Source organism: Entelurus aequoreus, linkage group LG08 (genome assembly GCF_033978785.1).
Source record: "Entelurus aequoreus isolate RoL-2023_Sb linkage group LG08, RoL_Eaeq_v1.1, whole genome shotgun sequence".
Taxonomy (NCBI): Eukaryota; Metazoa; Chordata; class Actinopteri; order Syngnathiformes; family Syngnathidae; genus Entelurus; species Entelurus aequoreus.
The window spans coordinates 81451703-81471505 of NC_084738.1; the positions used below are offsets into that span (position 1 = coordinate 81451703).

At 42.4% G+C, this 19803-nt stretch overlaps 1 protein-coding gene across 2 annotated transcripts; it reads right to left on the reverse strand.

The window, feature by feature from the left end:
- Nucleotides 1–423: 423 nt before the first annotated feature.
- On the reverse strand, nucleotides 424–18397 carry lg08h2orf42 (linkage group 08 C2orf42 homolog). 2 transcript variants are annotated; one of them, XM_062057405.1, is made up of 9 exons: nucleotides 18115–18395; nucleotides 17777–17874; nucleotides 16661–17650; nucleotides 14851–14970; nucleotides 14667–14774; nucleotides 14496–14600; nucleotides 9003–9103; nucleotides 7148–7310; nucleotides 424–2993 (listed from the first exon to the last, which is right to left on the reverse strand). In XM_062057405.1, exons 3-9 carry the CDS (start codon nucleotides 17628–17630, stop codon nucleotides 2803–2805), a joined length of 1758 nt encoding a protein of 585 aa, XP_061913389.1. In that variant the 5' UTR covers nucleotides 17631–17650; nucleotides 17777–17874; nucleotides 18115–18395; the 3' UTR covers nucleotides 424–2802. The 2 variants fall into 2 exon arrangements, with proteins under 2 accessions (XP_061913389.1, XP_061913390.1); XM_062057406.1 differs by lacking the exons at nucleotides 424–2993; nucleotides 7148–7310; nucleotides 9003–9103 and adding an exon at nucleotides 9192–10283 and having other exon boundaries at nucleotides 18115–18397.
- Between the last annotated feature and the right edge of the window lie 1406 nt (nucleotides 18398–19803).

Below are 19803 nucleotides of genomic sequence, written 5' to 3' on the forward strand. Positions count from 1 at the left end.
TTGTCCCTCATAGTGTTGACAAAATAGGTAGATAAATGACACAATATGTTACTGCATACGTCAGCAGACTAATTAGGAGTCTTTGTTTGTTTACTTACTACTAAAAGACAAGTTGTCTAGTATGTTCACTATTTTATTTAAGGTCTAAATTGCAATAATAAACATATGTTTCATGTACCCTAACATTTTTTTGTTAAAATAAAGACAATAATGCAATTTTTTGTAGTCCCCTGGTATCGAAAAGTATCAAAATACATTTTGATACCGGTACCAAAATATTGGTATCGGTTTGAATACATGTTGTTGACTGGAACCCAGCTGTTTGGAAAGAGAAGCATAATGGCGCCCCCTGCTGGCTACTTTTACACTACAGTGCAACTTGCCAACAGGAAATAAAAGGCAGTGGAATTTGTGGTATAATTATTTAATTATCAAGTAAATACTTCATGAAAAAAATATGCAATATATATATATACTTTTTTTAAAAATTCTTTACAATATATCCTATTTTCCATTCATGACAAAGATAAGTAATATTAAACATTCTAATCTAGGGAACACAATGAGCAGCGGTATTATGTGATAATTAGGGCTGTCAAATGATTATATTTTTTACTCACATTCATTTGTTTGTTTTTAAATAAAAAATGTTTACATTTTGTTTGTGTTTTTAATGCCTGTTTTTACGGTATTGCACTAACAGAAAGATAAATGACAGGACACAATTTCATATATTTTATGTTTATCTAGCCCAATCTAAACTTGTACAAACACAAAGTGATTACCGTACTTTCCGGGCTGTTCAAACCACACCCACCAAATTTTAGAAGAAATAAATATTTATACTAATATTAGCTGCGTCGGACTATAAGCCGCAAATATATACTGGTACAATTTTTATTTATTTATGTTTATTTACATACCCTAATTGTTTCCAAACAGTGTCTGTAACAAACAAAACAGACGTCATGGTCATGGATACGCTCGCTGTTCAAGCTTAGACTTAGACTTCCTTTTTATTGTCATTCAAATTTGAACTTTACAGTACAGATAAGAAAAAAATGTTGTTGCATTAGCTGGTTGTAGTGCAGGATAAAATAGCAATAAGGTGCAGATATAAATAAATAGATTACTGTACAGATAAAAATATTGCACTTTTGCATATGCATCCACGTTTATAAATGTATGTTATATTGTTAACAGTGTGTTCAACAGGAAGTTAATGCTAACGGTGTTGGCTTCATTACATTACGATAGCACGTACAAATATGAATGAAAACATTCCTACAGGAGACGGTTTAGTACGTGCGAACTGTTTTAGTTATATTGTAAAACTTACAAACGTTGCTTGGAGTGATGAATTACAAATCATTTCGGGCAGAAACGCTACGGACGCTTATACTTCCGGTTCGAGGCACGAAACAGGAAGTACTTTTTCAACCCGCGGCGCCTGCAGTGAGCAAACTCGTCCAAAGGATGGCGCTGTCGCACAAGCAATAACCTTTTCCGTGTCTTTGCCGGTGCGATATGAAAAGTGTTTGTCGAATACAAAACATTATGGCATTATGAAAAATTCATAAATTAGCCACACCGTTTTACAAGCATTGGAAAATAAAATTGCGGCTTATAGTCCAGAAAATACGGTGACCAGGCGGAGGTGTGTTCAACAGGAAGTGAACTTACGTGACGCCACATGAACCGGAAAAATGAAGTGATCCTTTTGAATTTATTAAAAAAAACATTCTAAAAAGTTTACAAATTAAAATTAAAGAACAAACATATTTCCAGACACAAATACAAATATTACTCTTATGAAGACAGATCAATATTTAATGTTTTCCTCTGCCGTGAAAATATATTGTGTGTATTTACACTACCGTTCAAAAGTTTGGGGTCACCCAAACAATTTTGTGGAATAGCCTTCATTTCTAAGAACAAGAATAGACTGTCGAGTTTCAGATGAAAGTTCTCTTTTTCTGGCCATTTTGAGCGTTTAATTGACCCCACAAATGTGATGCTCCAGAAACTCAATCTGCTCAAAGGAAGGTCAGTTTTGTAGCTTCTGTAACGAGCTAAACTGTTTTCAGATGTGTGAACATGATTGCACAAGGGTTTTCTAATCATCAATTAGCCTTCTGAGCCAATGAGCAAACATGATGTACCATTAGAACACTGGAGTGATAGTTGCTGGAAATGGGCCTCTATACACCTATGTAGATATTGCACCAAAAACCAGACATTTGCAGCTAGAATAGTCATTTACCACATTAGCAATGTATAGAGTGTATTTCTTTAAAGTTAAGACTAGTTTAAAGTTATCTTCATTGAAAAGTAGTGCTTTTCCTTCAAAAATAAGGACATTTTAATGTGACCCCAAACTTTTGAACGGTAGTGTATATTAGTTATTTAAAAGAAAATGAAACTTTGTTCATAGATTTAATTGTGTTTTTAAGTCCTTATTGAGCACAATAAACAGTACCGTGATAATAAAGATAAGCCTGATCATTTTGGTGACAATAACCGTGATAGGAAATTCCTATATTGTTACAAACGTTACAATATGTGCTGATACTTTTTTTAAAAAAGGGAATTTTACCAGCAGACATCGTGTTTAGGTCCAGAAGTGCAAAATAAGTGCCAGTGTTAGCATAAGGTGTTTTTGACAGCCCTAATATGATATATAATAAAACATGTTATGGAGTCCAATACAAGAGCTGCGTCAAACATAACGCTCAGTACCTCGTTTGGCGACATTACCTCGGTGTACCTAATGAAGTGTCCTGTGAAAGGGCGTGAAGACGCTCACTTGGCGTGGGAGGGGACTTGAGTCACGTTGGTTTTCGAACACTCCGACGAGTCGGCCTGGTGTCCGCTCTGCTGGTGGCCGAACTCGAAGGTGATCCTCAGCTCGCCCACGTGGCAAAGCGGGAGCACGTCGGGGGTCCACTCGATCTCGAACGGACGGCCGTCCTTTAGGTCGTCCGAGGCGGACCCTGTGAGGAAGGACAGTGCTGCGGTTTGTAAAAGTTGTTCCAAGGTACATTTTCTGACTGGTGACGTCATCCTGACCCCCCACCATGTCAAAATATGCCCAAAGGTTTTAATGTTAAGGGGCTGGTTATGGTTAATAACACGTAAATAACATACAAACTTTAATAGACTAGCATTGTCCCGATACCAATATTTTGGTACCGGTACCGGTATTTTCGATACTTTACACTCCTGCGCGCGCTCTGAAGTCCGAGAGCCAGTGCCCAAGACCAGACTTAAAACCAGGGGTGCCGGGCCTTCTCTGTGGTCGGCCCTAAGCTCTGGAACACTCTACCCCTCCATGTTCCAACTGCTCCCACAGTGGAGTGTTTTAAGTCTCGTCTTAAGACCCTCTTTTATTCTTTGGCTTTTAACACTACGTGAGTTGTGTGGTCCTCTGTGTTTTTTTTAATTTTTATTTCTACTTATTGTTTTAATTGGTTTTACCCTTTAAAATCGTTTTTAATCATATTTATTTTTACATTGTTTTTATATTTATTTATTTTTTGTTTTTATTCAGTCATTGGTGGAGCTAAGGATAATATTTGAATATTGTTTTTAATATTGTTGTGCAGCACTTTGGAAACATTTCTGTTGTTTAAATGTGCTACACAAATAAAGTGGATTGGATTGGACCACAAAAAATGACATTATTGTCTTTATTTTAACAATAAATATTAGGGTACATGAAACATATGTTTATTATTGCTATTCATTCCTTAAATAAAATAGTGAACATACTAGACAACTTGTCTTTTAGTAGTAAGTAAACAAACAAAGACTCCTAATTAGTCTGCTGACGTATGCAGTAACATATTGTGTGATTTATACACTTATTATTTTGTCAACATTATAAAGGACAAACTGTAAAAATTGATTATTAATCCACTTGTTCATTTACTGTTAATATCTGCTTATTTTCTGTTTCAACATGTTCTATCTACACTTCTGTTAAAATGTAATAATGACTTATTCTTCTCTTCTTTGATACCTTACATTAGTTTTGGATGATACCACAAATTTAGGTATTGATCTGATACCAAGTAGTTTCAGGATCATACATTGGTCATATTCAAAGTCCTCATGTGTCCAGGGACGTATTTCCTGAGTTTACAAACATAATATAAATAACAAAAAAACGCAAAAGTATATTGTGATCCCAAAAAAATATCGATGTAATGATAGTAGTACCGACTAGATACGCACTTGTACTTGGTATCATTACAGTGGATGTCAGGTGTAGAGCCACCCATGGCATTTGTTTACATTGTGACGCCGGTGAGCTATTGTATCCTCCTACGGTGTGTAGTGAAGCATGTTTAGCTATTCCTCGTCCTCCAGTGATAATGCTACATGTAAGAAACTTACTTTATTGGTCGCCATGGAGGCCAGGATTAGTGATTTAGAAGTAGCTAAAACACTGCCGACTAGCCGCTAGCTAGCTAGTCATGTCTTAAAGCACCTCTTCCTGAGGGCATTTCAGTGTTATAACTTCACCTTTATCTTTACTTTTTAAGCCAAAATGCGTCCGATCTCCCTTTTCCGTCTACACACTGTGTCTGCTTGTAAGTACTCTGTGTGCGTGCGCTGCCGAACATGCTCCTCTGCTCGTAAAACCGGCAATGTCACGACCTGACGACGACGCGCCGTCATGCCCGTTAAAAAGGGGGGTGCAGGGACCGGTACTTTTTAGAGGCGGTATAGTACCGAATATGATTCATTAGTATCGCGGTACTTTACTAGTATACCGTACAACCCTATAATATACAAAAGAATGTTGCAGCACAAACCAATGGGACAAGTTTGGGGAGATTTTGGCAAGGAGGGGGGTTTGGGGGGAGGCTGGTTATGAATAATAACAAGTTAATAACATAAAAACTATAATAGACAAAAGCATGTTGTAGCACAAACAAAAGGGATTGGGGAGATTTTGACCAACACCAACATTTTAAATGTTCCATTGAAAATATAGAACATATAACACACAGCGCTCAAAAATCTCTCAAAATGTTTTAGTAGGACTTTGGTAAGCTATGAAGCCGCACCGCTTGATGGATTGTACTGTGCTTCAACATAGGACTATTATTATGGTGTGTGAATAAGGTAAGACATATTATGTCAGAATAATTGCATCTAAGTTATCACAAAACTGTGTGTTTCCATGAGTTCCCGGAGAGAGGACAAAAGCTGTCTTTGGCTTGTAAAACTCCACTGTGTAGGAAGGGGAAGCGACATGAAGGTGTCGGTTTCTTTGATCTATTGTAATCCACAGGAAGATCTTGTCTTGACCCGAGATCTACAAAGCGGAGAGGAAGCAGGACCTGACCCCCCTCCAGGAACCTTTTCTTTGAACTGTTTTGTAACCAAAGGCGACGGCTGTTTACAACCCCCCTCCCTTTAGAAACAGCTGTTGCCATGTAATCAGGGAAAGTCCAAATAAAAGAGGAGGCGTACAATCTTTCGTCAGAGCGTGGTGGAAGACTGTTCAAAGAGTACAGCCCAGACGTTTCTCCTCAATGAGCTAAATTGAATTCTGTCTCTGTTTAATTCCTTGCTTCTTGTCTTTTTAATAGATGTCATCAGTGTTTGAACCTGACATATCTGGCGTTTTGTTTCGCAATATTATGCAAAGGCAACTTTTCTTACCTTCTGGTACCTGCTGATGTGTATTTGGGATCTGCATAAGTCCTGGAAATTTGCGCACGTCCGCCTTTGTAGTCCGTACCGACGCCGTAGTCGATAAGCTTCTTTTTCTCTATCTTCTTGTTATGGGACATTCATCCTCCGCTGTTGCCATTTCTAATATAAAGTAGTGTAAAGTTCTTACTTATATCTGTCAGTAAACTCGCCATGAAAGTGCTAAAACATACCAGTGTAGTGAGTTTACATTATTCACCCAAGGAACTTTAGTTATTAGAGAGTTCCGGTCGGACGTTTTTTTCACGGGACACATTTCCGGCGTTGTTGTTGTACTAGTGAGCCACGGATGAGGAGATGCTGCTCCGTTATTGATTCGTCACGGCCAGGGCGCATTGAATGCGCCCTCATCTTTGCGTCCTGACGAGCGCACTGCAGGCCACGCCCACAGGCACTCTCTCTCCGCTGCAGGCGTGCCTCCTCGCGCCTGCAGACAATCTGCAATCAGCGCACCTGCCCAGGATTAGCGAGCTGCCTTCATAAGCCGGCACAACCTGCCATCCCGGGCCGGAATATACCCTTCTGTTTGCGTACAGTAAGCCACGTCCTGCTTGATGCAATTCTGCTCTCTCTGTGTTTGCAGTGTGTGTTTTCTTGTGTCGTCCCCGCAGTACCCTCCGTCGCCTGGAAAGTTAGCCGTGCGTCTCACTTTTCCCTGGATCTCCCTCTGGACTCTGACTGCCTCCCTCGATCCTTGACTTCCCCCGCTTTGGACTCGGACCTGTAGACTTCTCTCTCCCCTGGACTTCCTCGTCTCTCGTTCAACATTTACGGTAACACTCAACAGCTAATCTACACACATAGTCTTACACCATACACACTCTTGGATTTTGTAACACTCCATTTCCTTAGTTAGTATATTTAGTATTGTTTGATTATTATATATATATTATAATATATATAATAAAATACTTAGAGCTACACTGCCCCCTGGTGTCTGTGTCGTCATCTCCCCTTAGTCAATCATAACAGGATTGAAGTAAAGTCTGAATGTCATTAAAACAGTTAGCGCCATCTTTTGACACTTCTTCCACTCCCGTCCTTGCACGCTACACCAAAGATGACGGGGAGAAGACGCAGTCGAAGGTGAGCCACGTAAATAAGACCGCCCACTAAACGGCGCATCCTGAAGCGACTGTCAGAAAGTGACTTGAAGATGATGTGTAAAACATCATCTCTGCAACATTTTGACCAAAGAACCACCATTACATGTTATGTAGACCACAAGGAAGTCTTTTACATTTAGAAAAAAAACTAATATGACTCCTTTAATGCACCTTTTGTATGAAAATAGACCTGACTAGACCCGCTCATCGGCAGTGCGCCTTATAATCCAGTGCACCCTATGGTCCGGAAAATACAGTATGTTTCTGTCCTTCTTAGCAAACATATGCTCCACTTTCACCAGAACAAATCTCACCGACTCTGAGGAAGGTCTGCAGCTCCCTGGGTCGAATCGCTGGCGGCCGATCCGGCCCGAGTCCCTCCAGCAGGTCCAGTTCGGGCGGCGGTTGCAGACAACGAAAGCGCGAGAAGGAGCCGTCGCCGTTCTTGACAAAACTCTGAGTGAGCTCCAGCTGCAACTGGCAGGCAGACAGCGGGTGTGACATGAGGGGACAGACAGTGGGTGTGACATTAGGGGACAGACAGTGGGTGTGACATGAGGGGACAGACAGTGGGTGTGACATGAGGGGACAGACAGCGGGTGTGACATGAGGTGACAGACAGTGGGTGTGACATGAGAGGACACACAGTGGGTGTGACATGAGGGGACAGACATGAGGGGACAGACAGCGGGTGTGACATTAGGGGAAAGACAGTGGGTGTGACATGAGGGGACAGACATGGGGGGACAGACAGTGGGTGTGACATGAGGGGACAGACAACGGGTGTGACATGAGGGGACAGACAACGGGTGTGACATGAGGGGACAGACAGTGGGTGTGACATGAGGGGACAGACAGTGAGTGTGACATGAGGGGACAGACAGTGGGTGTGACATGAGAGGACACACAGTGGGTGTGACATGAGGGGACAGACATGAGGGGACAGACAGCGGGTGTGACATTAGGGGAAAGACAGTGGGTGTGACATGAGGGGACAGACATGGGGGGACAGACAGTGGGTGTGACATGAGGGGACAGACAACGGGTGTGACATGAGGGGACAGACAACGGGTGTGACATGAGGGGACAGACAGTGGGTGTGACATGAGGGGACAGACAGCGGGTGTGACATGAGGGGACACACAGCGGGTGTGACATGAGGGGACACACAGCGGGTGTGGCATGAGGGACAGACAGCGGGTGTGAAATGAGGGGACAGACAGCGGGTGTGACATGAGGGACAGACAGCGGGTGTGACATGAGGGGACAGACAGCAGGTGTGACATGAGGGGACAGACAGCGGGTGTGACATGAGGTGACAGACAGCGGGTGTGACATGAGGGGACAGACAGTGGGTGTGACATGAGGGGACAGACAGTGGGTGTGACATGAGGGGACAGACATGAGGGGACAGACAGCGGGTGTGACATGAGGGGAAAGACAGTGGGTGTGACATGAGGGGACAGACAGTGGGTGTGACATGAGGGGACAGACAACGGGTGTGACATGAGGGGACAGACAGCGGGTGTGACATGAGGGGACAGACAGCGGGTGTGACATGAGGGGACACACAGCGAGTGTGACATGAGGTGACAGACAGCGGGTGTGACATGAGGGGACACACAGCGGGTGTGACATGAGGGGACACACAGTGGGTGTGGCATGAGGGGACAGACAGCGGGTGTGACATGAGAGGACAGACAGTGGGTGTGACATGAGGGGACAGACAGCGGGTGTGACATGAGGGACAGACAGCGGGTGTGACATGAGGGGACAGACAGCGGGTGTGACATGAGTGGACAGACAGTGGGTGTGACATGAGGGGACAGACAGCGGGTGTGACATGAGGGGACAGACAGTGGGTGTGACATGAGGGGACAGACAGTGGGTGTGACATGAGGGGACAGACAGCGGGTGTGACATGAGGGGACAGACAGTGGGTGTGACATGAGGGGACAGACAGCGGTCGTGACATGAGGGGACAGACATGAGGGGACAGACAGTGGGTGTGACATGAGGGGACAGACATGACGGGACAGACAGTGGGTGTGACATGAGGGGATAGACAGTGGGTGTGACATGAGGGGACAGACATGAGGGGACAGACAGCGGGTGTGACATTAGGGGACAGACATGAGGGGACAGACAGTAGGGGGTCTTGAATATTACCTCAGGGGTGTCGAAGATACGTTTGACCTGCGCCAGGTTGGTGATGTGCCAGGTGTACTTGGAGAACGACCCCAAAGGGGGTGTGTCGTTCCGCACGACCACTGAAACGGACGTAAAGACCGGTGAGGGTATGGTAGACCAGTGTTTTTCAACCTTTTTTGAGCCAAGGCACATTTTTTGCGTTGAAAAAATGCGGAGGCACACCACCAGCAGAAATTATTAAAAAACGATTAACAGTAAAAAGTCGTCGTCGCAATTGTTGGACATGACTTTAAAGCATAACCAAGCATGCATCAATATAGCTCTTGTCTCAAAGTAGGGGTACTGTCACCACCTGTCACATCACACCCTGACTTATTTGGACTTTTTTGCTGTTTTCCTGTCTGTAGTGTTTTACTTCTTGTCTATTTTGGTGGCTTTTTTTCTTTTTTTGGTATTTTCCTGTAGCAGTTTCATGTCTTCCTTTGAGCGATATTTCCCGCATCTACTTTGTTTTAGCAATCAAGAATGTTTCAGTTGTTTTTATCCTTCTTTGTGGGGACATTGTTGATTGTCATGTCATGTTCGGATGTACATTGTGGACGCCGTCTTTGCTCCACAGTAAGTCTTTGCTGTCGTCCAGCATTTTGTTTTTGTTTACTTTGTAGCCAGTTCAGTTTTAGTTTCGTTCTGCTAAGCTTCGATGCCTTTTCTTAGGGGCACTCACCTTTTGTTTATTTTTGGTTTAAGCATTAGATACCTTTTTACCTGCACACTGCCTCCCGCTGTTTCCGACATCTACAAAGCAATTAGCTACCTGCTGCCACCTACTGATATGGAAGAGTATTACACGGTTACTCTGCCGAGCTCTAGACAGCACCGACACTCAACAACAACACATTATTTGCGGATTACTGGTTTACAAAATGGTGAATGAATCGATTTATAATCGGGTTCAGCATGGTGGAAGAAGGGTTAGTGCGTCTGCCTCACAATACGATGGTCCCAGGTTTGATCCTGCGCTCGGGATCTTTCTGTGTGGAGTTTGCATGTTCTCCCCGTGACTGTGTGGGTTCCCTCCGGGTACTCCGGCTTCCTTCCACCTCCAAAGACATGCACCTGGGGATAGGTTGATTGGCAACACTAAATTGGCCCTAGTGTGTGAATGTGAGTGTGAATGTTGTCGGTCTATCTGTGTTGGCCCTGTGATGAGGTGGTGACTTGTCCATGGTGTACACCGCCTTCTGCCCGAATGCAGCTGAGATAGGCTCCAGCACCCCGGGCGACCCCGAACAGGACAAGCTGTAGAAAATGGATGGATGGATATTTCTATAAAATTACTACTTTATTACAAAATATTCCTTAAAAATTACGACTAAAATCATTTGATGATTACGACATTTTCCTTAAAAATTACAGTACAACTTTACCATAAAATTACAAAATTTTCTTTGAAAAATCACTACTTCATAATTAGATTATGACATTTTCCCTAAAAAAGTAACTCTACTCCCATCAGATTACGACATTTTTCTTAAAAAATGACAACTTCATTACCATTAGATTATGATATTTTCCTTAAAAAGTACAACTTTACCATTAGATTATGACATTTTCACTAAAAATTACAATTTTATTATCATAACATTTCCAAATTTTCCACATTGCGACACTTTCCTTAAAAAAGTACAACTTTATTACCATTAGATTGCAACTGTTGCTATAAAATGGCGACTTTATTACCATTAGATTACAACATTTTCCTTAAAAATTACGACTTTAAGATCATTTGATGATTCTGACATTTTCCTTAAAAATTAAATTTTCCCTAAAATTTACAACTTTATTACCATAAAACAGACCTGGGCATTCTGCGGCCCGCGGGCCACATCCGGCCCTTTGTGCGTCCCTGTCCGGCCCGCGTCAGGCCAATCATAAATTACAAAATACATTTTAAAAAGTATCTATGTCGAGTGTGCAATACAACGGTGCTGCTTTTGTTTTGAAAAGCGTTATTTGTATTACTTCCGTGTGGATGTATGCGCGTGCGTGATTGTGAGTGAATGTGAACAGCTGCAATCACAAATTACAAAATAAAGTTGAAAAAACATCTACATCGTGCGTGCAATACAACTGTGCTGCTTTTATTTTGAAAAGTGTTATTTATGGGCGTATGTCCGTGTGTAACCTGTGAGTGAAGGTGCACAGCGACAAGTGATGCACGGTTTACACCCGAGACGCTAAAAAGAGAAAAGTTGATGACGAATGGCATGTTTTCAACAAGACATGGACTGCCAAGTAACATTCCCTCTAAGGTGCGCGCCTGCGCAATTGCGCACTGCTCAAGCGTCCTCTGCGCACAGCAAATATATGCCGCGCACCAAATCAAATCCCATCTGAATTCTAAACAAAATAAACACATTTATTCTCTGTAATTTTGCAATGCAACTTTGAGTGACAGTGACAACAAGCGGCCCTAACGGTGTTCGTCAACACCGTTCAATTGAACAAAGTTCAATTATTGTAACGTCTATCGAGATGCTTCGAGCACAGGAATTATATCGATCACTTTATTGACCAAAACTGTTTATATTCGGCCATAACCACACCAAAAACATGAGTAAAACACTCCTATCTCCAAAAACGAGTCATTGTCTGCCGTACAAACCAGGCCAAAACCAACTTGTCATCTGTCACCAACACGCATAGCACTAAGCCACTGGCCACACGTTTATGGCCACACAAAAAGTCGGACAACTCAAACACCACACAAAGTTACACTATGACTCCTCAGTCATACATGTGCTTATTCTACTGTCATTTATTATTAAAGGCCTACTGAAATGATTTTTTAAACGGGAATAGCAGATCCATTCTATGTGTCATACTTGATCATTTCGCGATATTGCCATATTTTTGCTGGAAGGATTTAATAGAGAAAATCGACGATAAAGTTCGCAACTTTTGCTCGCTGATAAAAAAAAGCCTTGCCTGTACCGGAAGTAGCGTGACGTCACAGGAGCTAGTATTCCTCACAATTCCCCATTGTTTACAATGGAGCGAGAGAGATTCGGACCGAGAAAGTGATGATTACCCCATTAATTTGAGCGAGGATGAAAGATTCGTAGATGAGGAACGTTACAGTGAAGGACTTGAGAGACAGTGATGGACGTATCTTTTTTCGCTCTGACCGTAACTTAGGTACAAGCTGGCTCATTGGATTCCACACTCTCCTTTTTTTATTGTGGATCACGGATTTGTATTTTAAACCACCTCGGATACTATATCCTCTTGAAAATGAGAGTCGAGAACGCAAAATGGACATTCAGTGCCTTTTATCTCCACGACAATACATCGGCGAAATGCTTTAGCTACGAGCTAACGTGATAGCATCGTGCTTTAACTGCATATAGAAACAAAAAAATAAAGGATAGAAGAAGGATAGATAGAAAATCAACAATACTATTAAACCGTGGACATGTAAATACACGGTTAATGCTTTCCAGGCTGGCGAAGGTTAACAATGCTGTGCTAACGACGCCATTGAAGCTAACTTAGCAACGGGACCTCACAGAGCTATGCTAAAAACATTAGCTCTCCACTTACGCCAGCCAGCCCTCATCTACTCATCAACACCCGTGCTCACCTGCGTTCCAGCGATCGGCAGAAGGACGAAGGACTTCACCCGATGCGTTTGGCGGCCCGGAGACGTAGGAAGTCAAGGTGAGGTCGGCGGCTAGCGCGGCTAGCGCGGCTAGCGCGGCTAGCGCGGCTAGCGCGGCTAGCGCTCCAACAAAGTCCTCCTGGTTGTGTTGCTGTAGTCCGCTGCTAATACACCGATCCCACCTACAACTGTCTTCTTTGCAGCCTTCATTGTTCATTAAACAAATTGCAAAAGATGTCCAAAATACTGTGGAATTATGAAATGAAAACAGAGCTTTTTGTATAGGATTCTACGGGTACCATAACTTCCGTTACTCTGACTTCGTCACGCGCATACGTCATCATACCGCGACGTTTCAGCCGGATATTTCCCGGGAAGTTTTAAAAGTCACTTTATAAGTTAACCCGGCCGTATTGGCATGTGTTGCAATGTTAAGATTTCATCATTGATATATAAACTATCAGACTGCGTGGTCGGTAGTAGTAGGTTTCAGTAGGCCTTTAATGTTAATTTATTGATATTAATCATGGAATGCTGTTACTAGAGAAAGTTACAGGAATGCACACTTCATCCTATGCTTACATTTCATTGTGCAACATGCGGATGTTTAAGGGGAACTAAATGTGATCTCTGAAAGGGGTACAAATGATTTCCAAAGCAGTGCTTTTGGTATAAAGTTAAGTTAGGTTAAATGAAAGTATTATTATTATTATTATTATTTATCTTACGGTATACACTACCGTTCAAAAGTTTGGGGTCACATTGAAATGTCCTTATTTTTGAAGGAAAAGCACTGTACTTTTCAATGAAGATAACTTTAAACAAGTCTTAACTTTAAAGAAATACACTCCATACATTGCTAATGTGGTAAATGACTATTCTAGCTGCAAATGTCTGGTTTTTGGTGCAATATCTACATAGGTGTATAGAGGCCCATTTCCAGCAACTATCACTCCAGTGTTCTAATGGTAAAATGTGTTTGCTCATTGGCTCAGAAGGCTAATTGATGATTAGAAAACCCTTGTGCAATCATGTTCACACATCTGACAACAGTTTAGCTCGTTACAGAAGCTACAAAACTGACCTTCCTTTGAGCAGATTGAGTTTCTGGAGCATCACATTTGTGGGGTCAATTAAACGCTCAAAATGGCCAGAAAAAGAGAACTTTCATCTGAAACTCGACAGTCTATTCTTGTTCTTAGAAATGAAGGCTATTCCACAAAATTGTTTGGGTGACCCCAAACTTTTGAACGGTAGTGTATATCAAAAATAATATTGAGCAAAATTTATTGAAATATTGTCGATGTAGCCCTCCAGCAGTGCTCGGGTTGCTCATGCGGCCCCCGGTAAAAATTAATTGCCCACCCCTGCCATAAAATGACATTTTCCTTGAAAAATCACGACTTCATCATTAGATTATATTTTCCCTAAAAAAAAGCAACTTTATTACCATTAAATTGCAACATTTTCCTTAAAAAACTACAACTTCATTACCATAAGATTATGATATTTTCCTTAAAAAGTACCACTTTACCATTAGATTAGGACATTTTCCCTAAAAATTACAACTTTATTATCACAACATTTCCACATTTTCCTTAAAAATTACGACTTTTTCATTCGATTATGACATTTTGCTGAAAAAAATATAACATTATAACCATTACATTGCGGTATTTTCCTTAAAAAAGTACAACTTTATTACCATTAGATTGCAAGGATTTCTATAAAATGACGACTATAATTAGCATTAGATTACAACATTGGGTGGGACCTCTGACAGTGACTAAACATTGCATACTATGGATCGTATGGAATATCAAAGGGAATTAATAAAAAGTTGTGGTCACCTGTCGTGATGTTAGGCAGCCTCCTCTTGGAGCCGAGCGACAAGCGATGCTGCAGGGCGTTAAAGAACTGTTGAGGTATGTGGTACACCAGAGGTTGTGGTTTCCCTGCAGGGAATAAAAGGAAGATTCAACCGTGCCAAACCAACCAACGCAAACGCCTTCCAGCCTTACCGTCAAACTGGTAGTGCATCGTCTGGTGGATCCTTTCTGTGACGCCGGCCAACCACTGGTGGAACCCCAACGACACAGAGTGCTCGTCCACAGCCTGACCACCTCCACCTGTGCAGGCGAGGAAGAAACCGTTCACGCACGGGAACGAGGGCTCCATTCTCCAGACCCCGGAGGACTGAAGTACCAGAGAGGGTTTCCTCCTGACGCAGCTTCTTGGCCTTGTGTGGAGATTTCCCTGCTTCGCTGTGCAGCGGAGGCCTCTCGCAAGGAACGATGACTCTGCAGGTGGAGTTTGGTAGCACGCCTTTAAACACACGCACGTGTTAGGGCTCTTTGGGAAGACGCTAGAAACATTCCTGACGCCAACCCCACCAGTTTCCCAGAATTCCTTCCTTACAAATTCTGACATTACGTCTGTTCAAGAGATCCTTCTGTTTAGGGGAGTTTTTTTTCTCTTCTGATACGATATTGGAGACTTGAGTATTGGCCGATACCAATATTAATCGGATATCAAAGTACAGATTAGGGTTGTATTTCGATACTTTTCTAAATTAAGGGTACCACAGAAAATTGCATTATTGGCTTAATTTTAACAAAAAATCTTAGGGTACATAAAACATATGTTTATTATTGCAAGTTTGTCCTTAAATAAAATAGTGAACATACTAGACAACTTGTCTTTTAGTAGTAAGTAAACAAACAAAGACTCCTAATTAGTCTGCTGACGTATGCAGTAACATTATGGGTGTAACGGTACACAAAAATTTCGGTTCGGTACGTATCTCGGTTTAGAGGTCACGGTTCGGTTCATTTTCGGTACAGATGTCTTTGAGTGCTCTAAAAAGCGCTATACTAAATAAAATGTATTATTATTATTATTATTATTAGTAAGAAAACAACAAAATATAAATTTTTTGGTTATTTATTTACCAAATTTGTAAACAATGGCTTTATCCTTTTAACATTGGGAACACTATAATAATTCTGCCCACGTTAATCAACATTAAACTGCCTCAAGTTGTTGCTCAGATGAAATAAAATGACAAAACTTTTCTTCTACATATAAAAAGTGCAACATTAAACAGTTTCAAGTCAACTCATCATGCTTAATGTATTACAGCATTTGGTAAGCCTGTAGTTGATTTATTATATAAATGTTATATTTTTATCAACATGTGATAGCAGGGACCCTGCCATTCAAAACTAGGCTGCTGCATTACTAATGTTTATGTAACTATAGCTGAAAAAATAGTACAATAGCAATAGGAGAGACTATTCATCACCGAACACCATTGAGTTCATGTAGGCTTTATGATGCAGTTACATTATAATATCAACTATCAGAGACAGAAACTCTTCATTTAACATAATGTCCTTTTTTGCTGCTTCAATACAGCTCAATCAACACAGAAAAAGGTAAAGTGAAATAACAGACAGACAGGGCTTTGTTGTCCGTAACACACACACACACAACCGCAAAATTAGCTAACATTACGCTAAAAGCGAATTAGCCTTCACCTCAAGCCAGGACTGCGAGCGAGCCGAGCTGCCTTTTATATTTCTAGAAGGTCAACGGGCTCATAGTGATGTTACTAGTAGTTGACTGGGAGGTGTTTATTATCATTTGGGGAGAGTCCGCGGCCTGATGCTTACTTGCTAAACGCTAAGCACTGACTACATGCGCTCTGAATACGCACTGCTGATTGGCTGTTACCGCTCCGTTTGTAACCAATCAGATGGCAGAGGCAGAAGGAAGCGGAGGCGGCTACTTAATATGTTCGTGTGGAAACTCGTTTGGTACACCTCCGAACCGAACCGAAACCCCCATACCGAAACGGTTCAATACAAATACACGTACCGTTACACCCCTAGTATATATATATATATATATATATATATATATATATAGGCCAAATTATTTGGGGACCCCTGCTTTAGAGCGTCCTCTTGGGAATTCTGGGAAAACGGGAGGGTGGGCCTGGAGCAGCCTGTACCGTTTAACGAGGAGTTGATAAAAGCCGCAAACTCTGCGGCCAGCTTCTCGTCGCTCGCCAAGGCGCACACGCAGGCGTAGAAGTGCAGGCAGGGTTCCGACGGCCCCCCCGCCAGCTCGGCCCCGTCCGCCCTGCCTCTCCTGCCGCCCGCTTGACAGGCGCAGCGAAACACTGCCTGCTGTCGCACGTCGCTTTTCTGCGCCTCGGCTCGCCCGCCGGCCGCCACGGTGAGGTGCAGCAGGCCGTGGGAGTGCCGGGGATCCGAGTGGCATTTCACCACCAGGGTGTCCCTGGACACGCGCTGCACAAGGGGCCCCGGGGACTCGGTGGCCAGCCTCCAGAGCTCCTCCTTGGCTTGAACGGAGGCCTGTAGAGCCTCCAGGACGGAACTCTTGACGCTGAGCGGCGTGGCGAGGTCGGCGCACTCGGCGGCTTGCTTGATGTGAACGCAGAGGCTGTCGTAGGACGCCTTTTGACCCTGTTTGCAGGCGGCCATGAAGCAGCGGCCCAGGTTGATGTGAGACAGCAGGGAGGCTCTGTCGCCCGTGGCGATGGCGGCGTCGGTGGCGACCAGATCGACGAAGCCAAACTGAGCGCCCCCTCTTCCTCTTTGACACACCGAAAACACCTGCGCTCCCTGGTGGTCCTTCTCCTCGCCGTCGGTGATGACTTTCACCGCCTCGACGACGTCCTTCCTGCCCCTCCTGGCCTCCGCCGAGGCGTTCCTGAGGGATATGCCGCAAACGGCGTTCTTGCAGCTGAGCCCCCGGGTGCCGTTGTAAACGCCACACTGGGGACACTTGCGGATCCCCCGCAGGGTGGCTCTGCCCAGGTCGGCGAGGAAGGCCGGGGTCACGGAGGACGGCGCCTTGCGTATGTCTCTCTGTTTGGCCGCCAGGTTGGGTGTTGTTGACGTCTGCTTGGTGGAGGGGGGCGGGACATGGAAGGCGGAAGAGGACGCACTCTCCATCTTCAGAAAGGTGAAAAAGTCTTGACAGGAAAGGTAAAAGTTAGATTGTTTAAAAAAACAAAAACACCACTGTTAAGACTGTGGCTTATAACTGCACCCTGACACATGTCTCGTCAGATTATGTTCATGAAACGTTCATAATCTACCTGAGCAGCTCCCCGTTGGTCAAATTCGGCTCCAATTCGGCCTCCAAACCAGCTCGGCCGTCGCCATTGCTCCTTACATCCCGACACCCGCATTGCGTCTGTAACGACACTGCGGATTGGTCAGAGGGCATCACGTGGGTTCAAAAAGGCGGTTACCGCCAGCGCAAGGCATCACGGGATTTGTAGTCATCATAAACAACGACGTACACGCCTGCTTTGCTAAAGACGACGCAGCAGAAAGGCGACGCTATATTTTTTATTTATTTATTTTAATTAATATTATTATCACCATTACTTAGAGGCATGCCTCAAACGTGAAAGAGAGGAGTGTGACTTGCCTGGTGACGGTATTCGCCCTTCACCGCGCAGAAAACGAGCAAGTCACCGCCTTCAAAGCCTATAAAATGTTCAGTTTGTGGTTTGTTTCAATAACACAACAGTCAGCAACGCGGAAGATTGTTTTTTAAGCTCTGTAAGATACTTGCTCGAACAAAACTCCGCTTGTGTTTGTGTTTATACTTCCGGTTCCGATGTACCGCTAAGACTTTTGGGTAATGTAGTTACTATGCTAAGTGCGGCTACTTCCGGTTCCGCTGTACCGCTAAGACGTTTGGGGAATGCAGTTACTATATATTCTTAAAATATTATTACCAAAAAATCATTTAAAAAGTGAAATAAAAGAGCATAAAGGGTAAATGTAACGATAAAAAAGTTCGTAATTTTGACTAAAAACATAAAACTGATTTTAATTTAAAACTGTCATTGCTCAAACAGTAATATTGAATCAAAATCAATGTTGTAATGAATTATTTACCTATTGAAGGCTTTACACATCATATATTACACTTCAAAATATTTTTGGGCAAAATATTGCATATTTTGTGTTTTTGCTATTTAAAAAAAAATCAGTATTGATCTGAAGTTGATCGAGAGATTTAATTGTTGAAAGTTAAAAAAAAAATCGAAAAAATATGTGTGAGTGGCGCTATTTTGGTCCTGGGGAATTTTAGTGTGTTTTTTTTTTGTTTTGTTTTTTTTTAATAATAATGAATCCAAATCTATGTTGTGATTAAATATTGACCTAATCAAGTCTCCAATTACTTCACAATAAATATTCCACTTTGGCATTTTTTGGGGAGAAATGTTGCATATTTTTCCATTTAAAAAAAAAAAAGACCAACATTTTTTTTTTAATTAACTGATAGATCTGGAGTTGATATTTAAGCGTTTAAAGTAAAAACAAAAAAATAAATAAACAAAAAAAAGTCTGACTTATGTATGACACTTTTTTGAGTGGGGCCTTTCTATATCCTTAAGAATGGATTGGATTTTTTTAAACTGTCATTGCTCAAAAAATAATGAATCAAAATGAATGTTGTTATGAGTTATTGACCTATTTAAGGCCTCAATTTCTTCACATCAAATATTTCATTTTGAAATATTTTGGGGGGGAAAGTCAATACTCAATATACACTGTGTTCATATGTGGAGCAGTAACGTTTAGGTGAGGATGAAAGGTGTTGTGAAACATTTTTATTTAGACTGTATACATCCACTCCAACCCATTTGAGTATTTGCCTCTAAACCTTTCAAAACTGCACTGATGCTGGCAGAGGTGGGTAGTAACGCGCTACATTTAGCCCGTTACATCTACCTGAGTAAGTTTTGGGATAAATTGTACTTCTAAGAGTAGTTTTAATGCAACATACTTTTACTTTTACTTGAGTATATTTATAGAGAAGAAACGCTACTTTTACACCGCTCCATTTATCTACATTCAGCTCGCTACTCGCTACTGATTTTTATCGATCTGTTAATGCACGCTTTGTTTGTTTTGGTTTGTCAGACAGACCTTCAAAGTAGGATCTATCGCATGGCTGCGTTTCACCAATCAAATACAGTCACTGGTGACGTTTGACTCCGTTTCACCAATCAAATAGAGCCAGGTGGTCACAGGATTAACAAGCTTAAGTTTACATGAACTCAACATCAAATTGGAGGAAGCACATGGCGGTAAGTAACATTAG

Bases quoted from the DNA above. Each gene is read 5' to 3' on its own strand.
- lg08h2orf42 (XM_062057405.1), bottom strand. From the start codon at position 17,630: ATGGAGAGTGCGTCCTCTTCCGCCTTCCATGTCCCGCCCCCCTCCACC. The intron at 14,775-14,850 runs GTACTTCAGTCC...TCGCCTGCACAG, and splicing joins TCAGGAGGAAACCCTCTCTG to GTGGAGGTGGTCAGGCTGTG. The intron at 2,994-7,147 runs GTGAGATTTGTT...CCTTCCTCACAG, and splicing joins GCAGACCTTCCTCAGAGTCG to GGTCCGCCTCGGACGACCTA.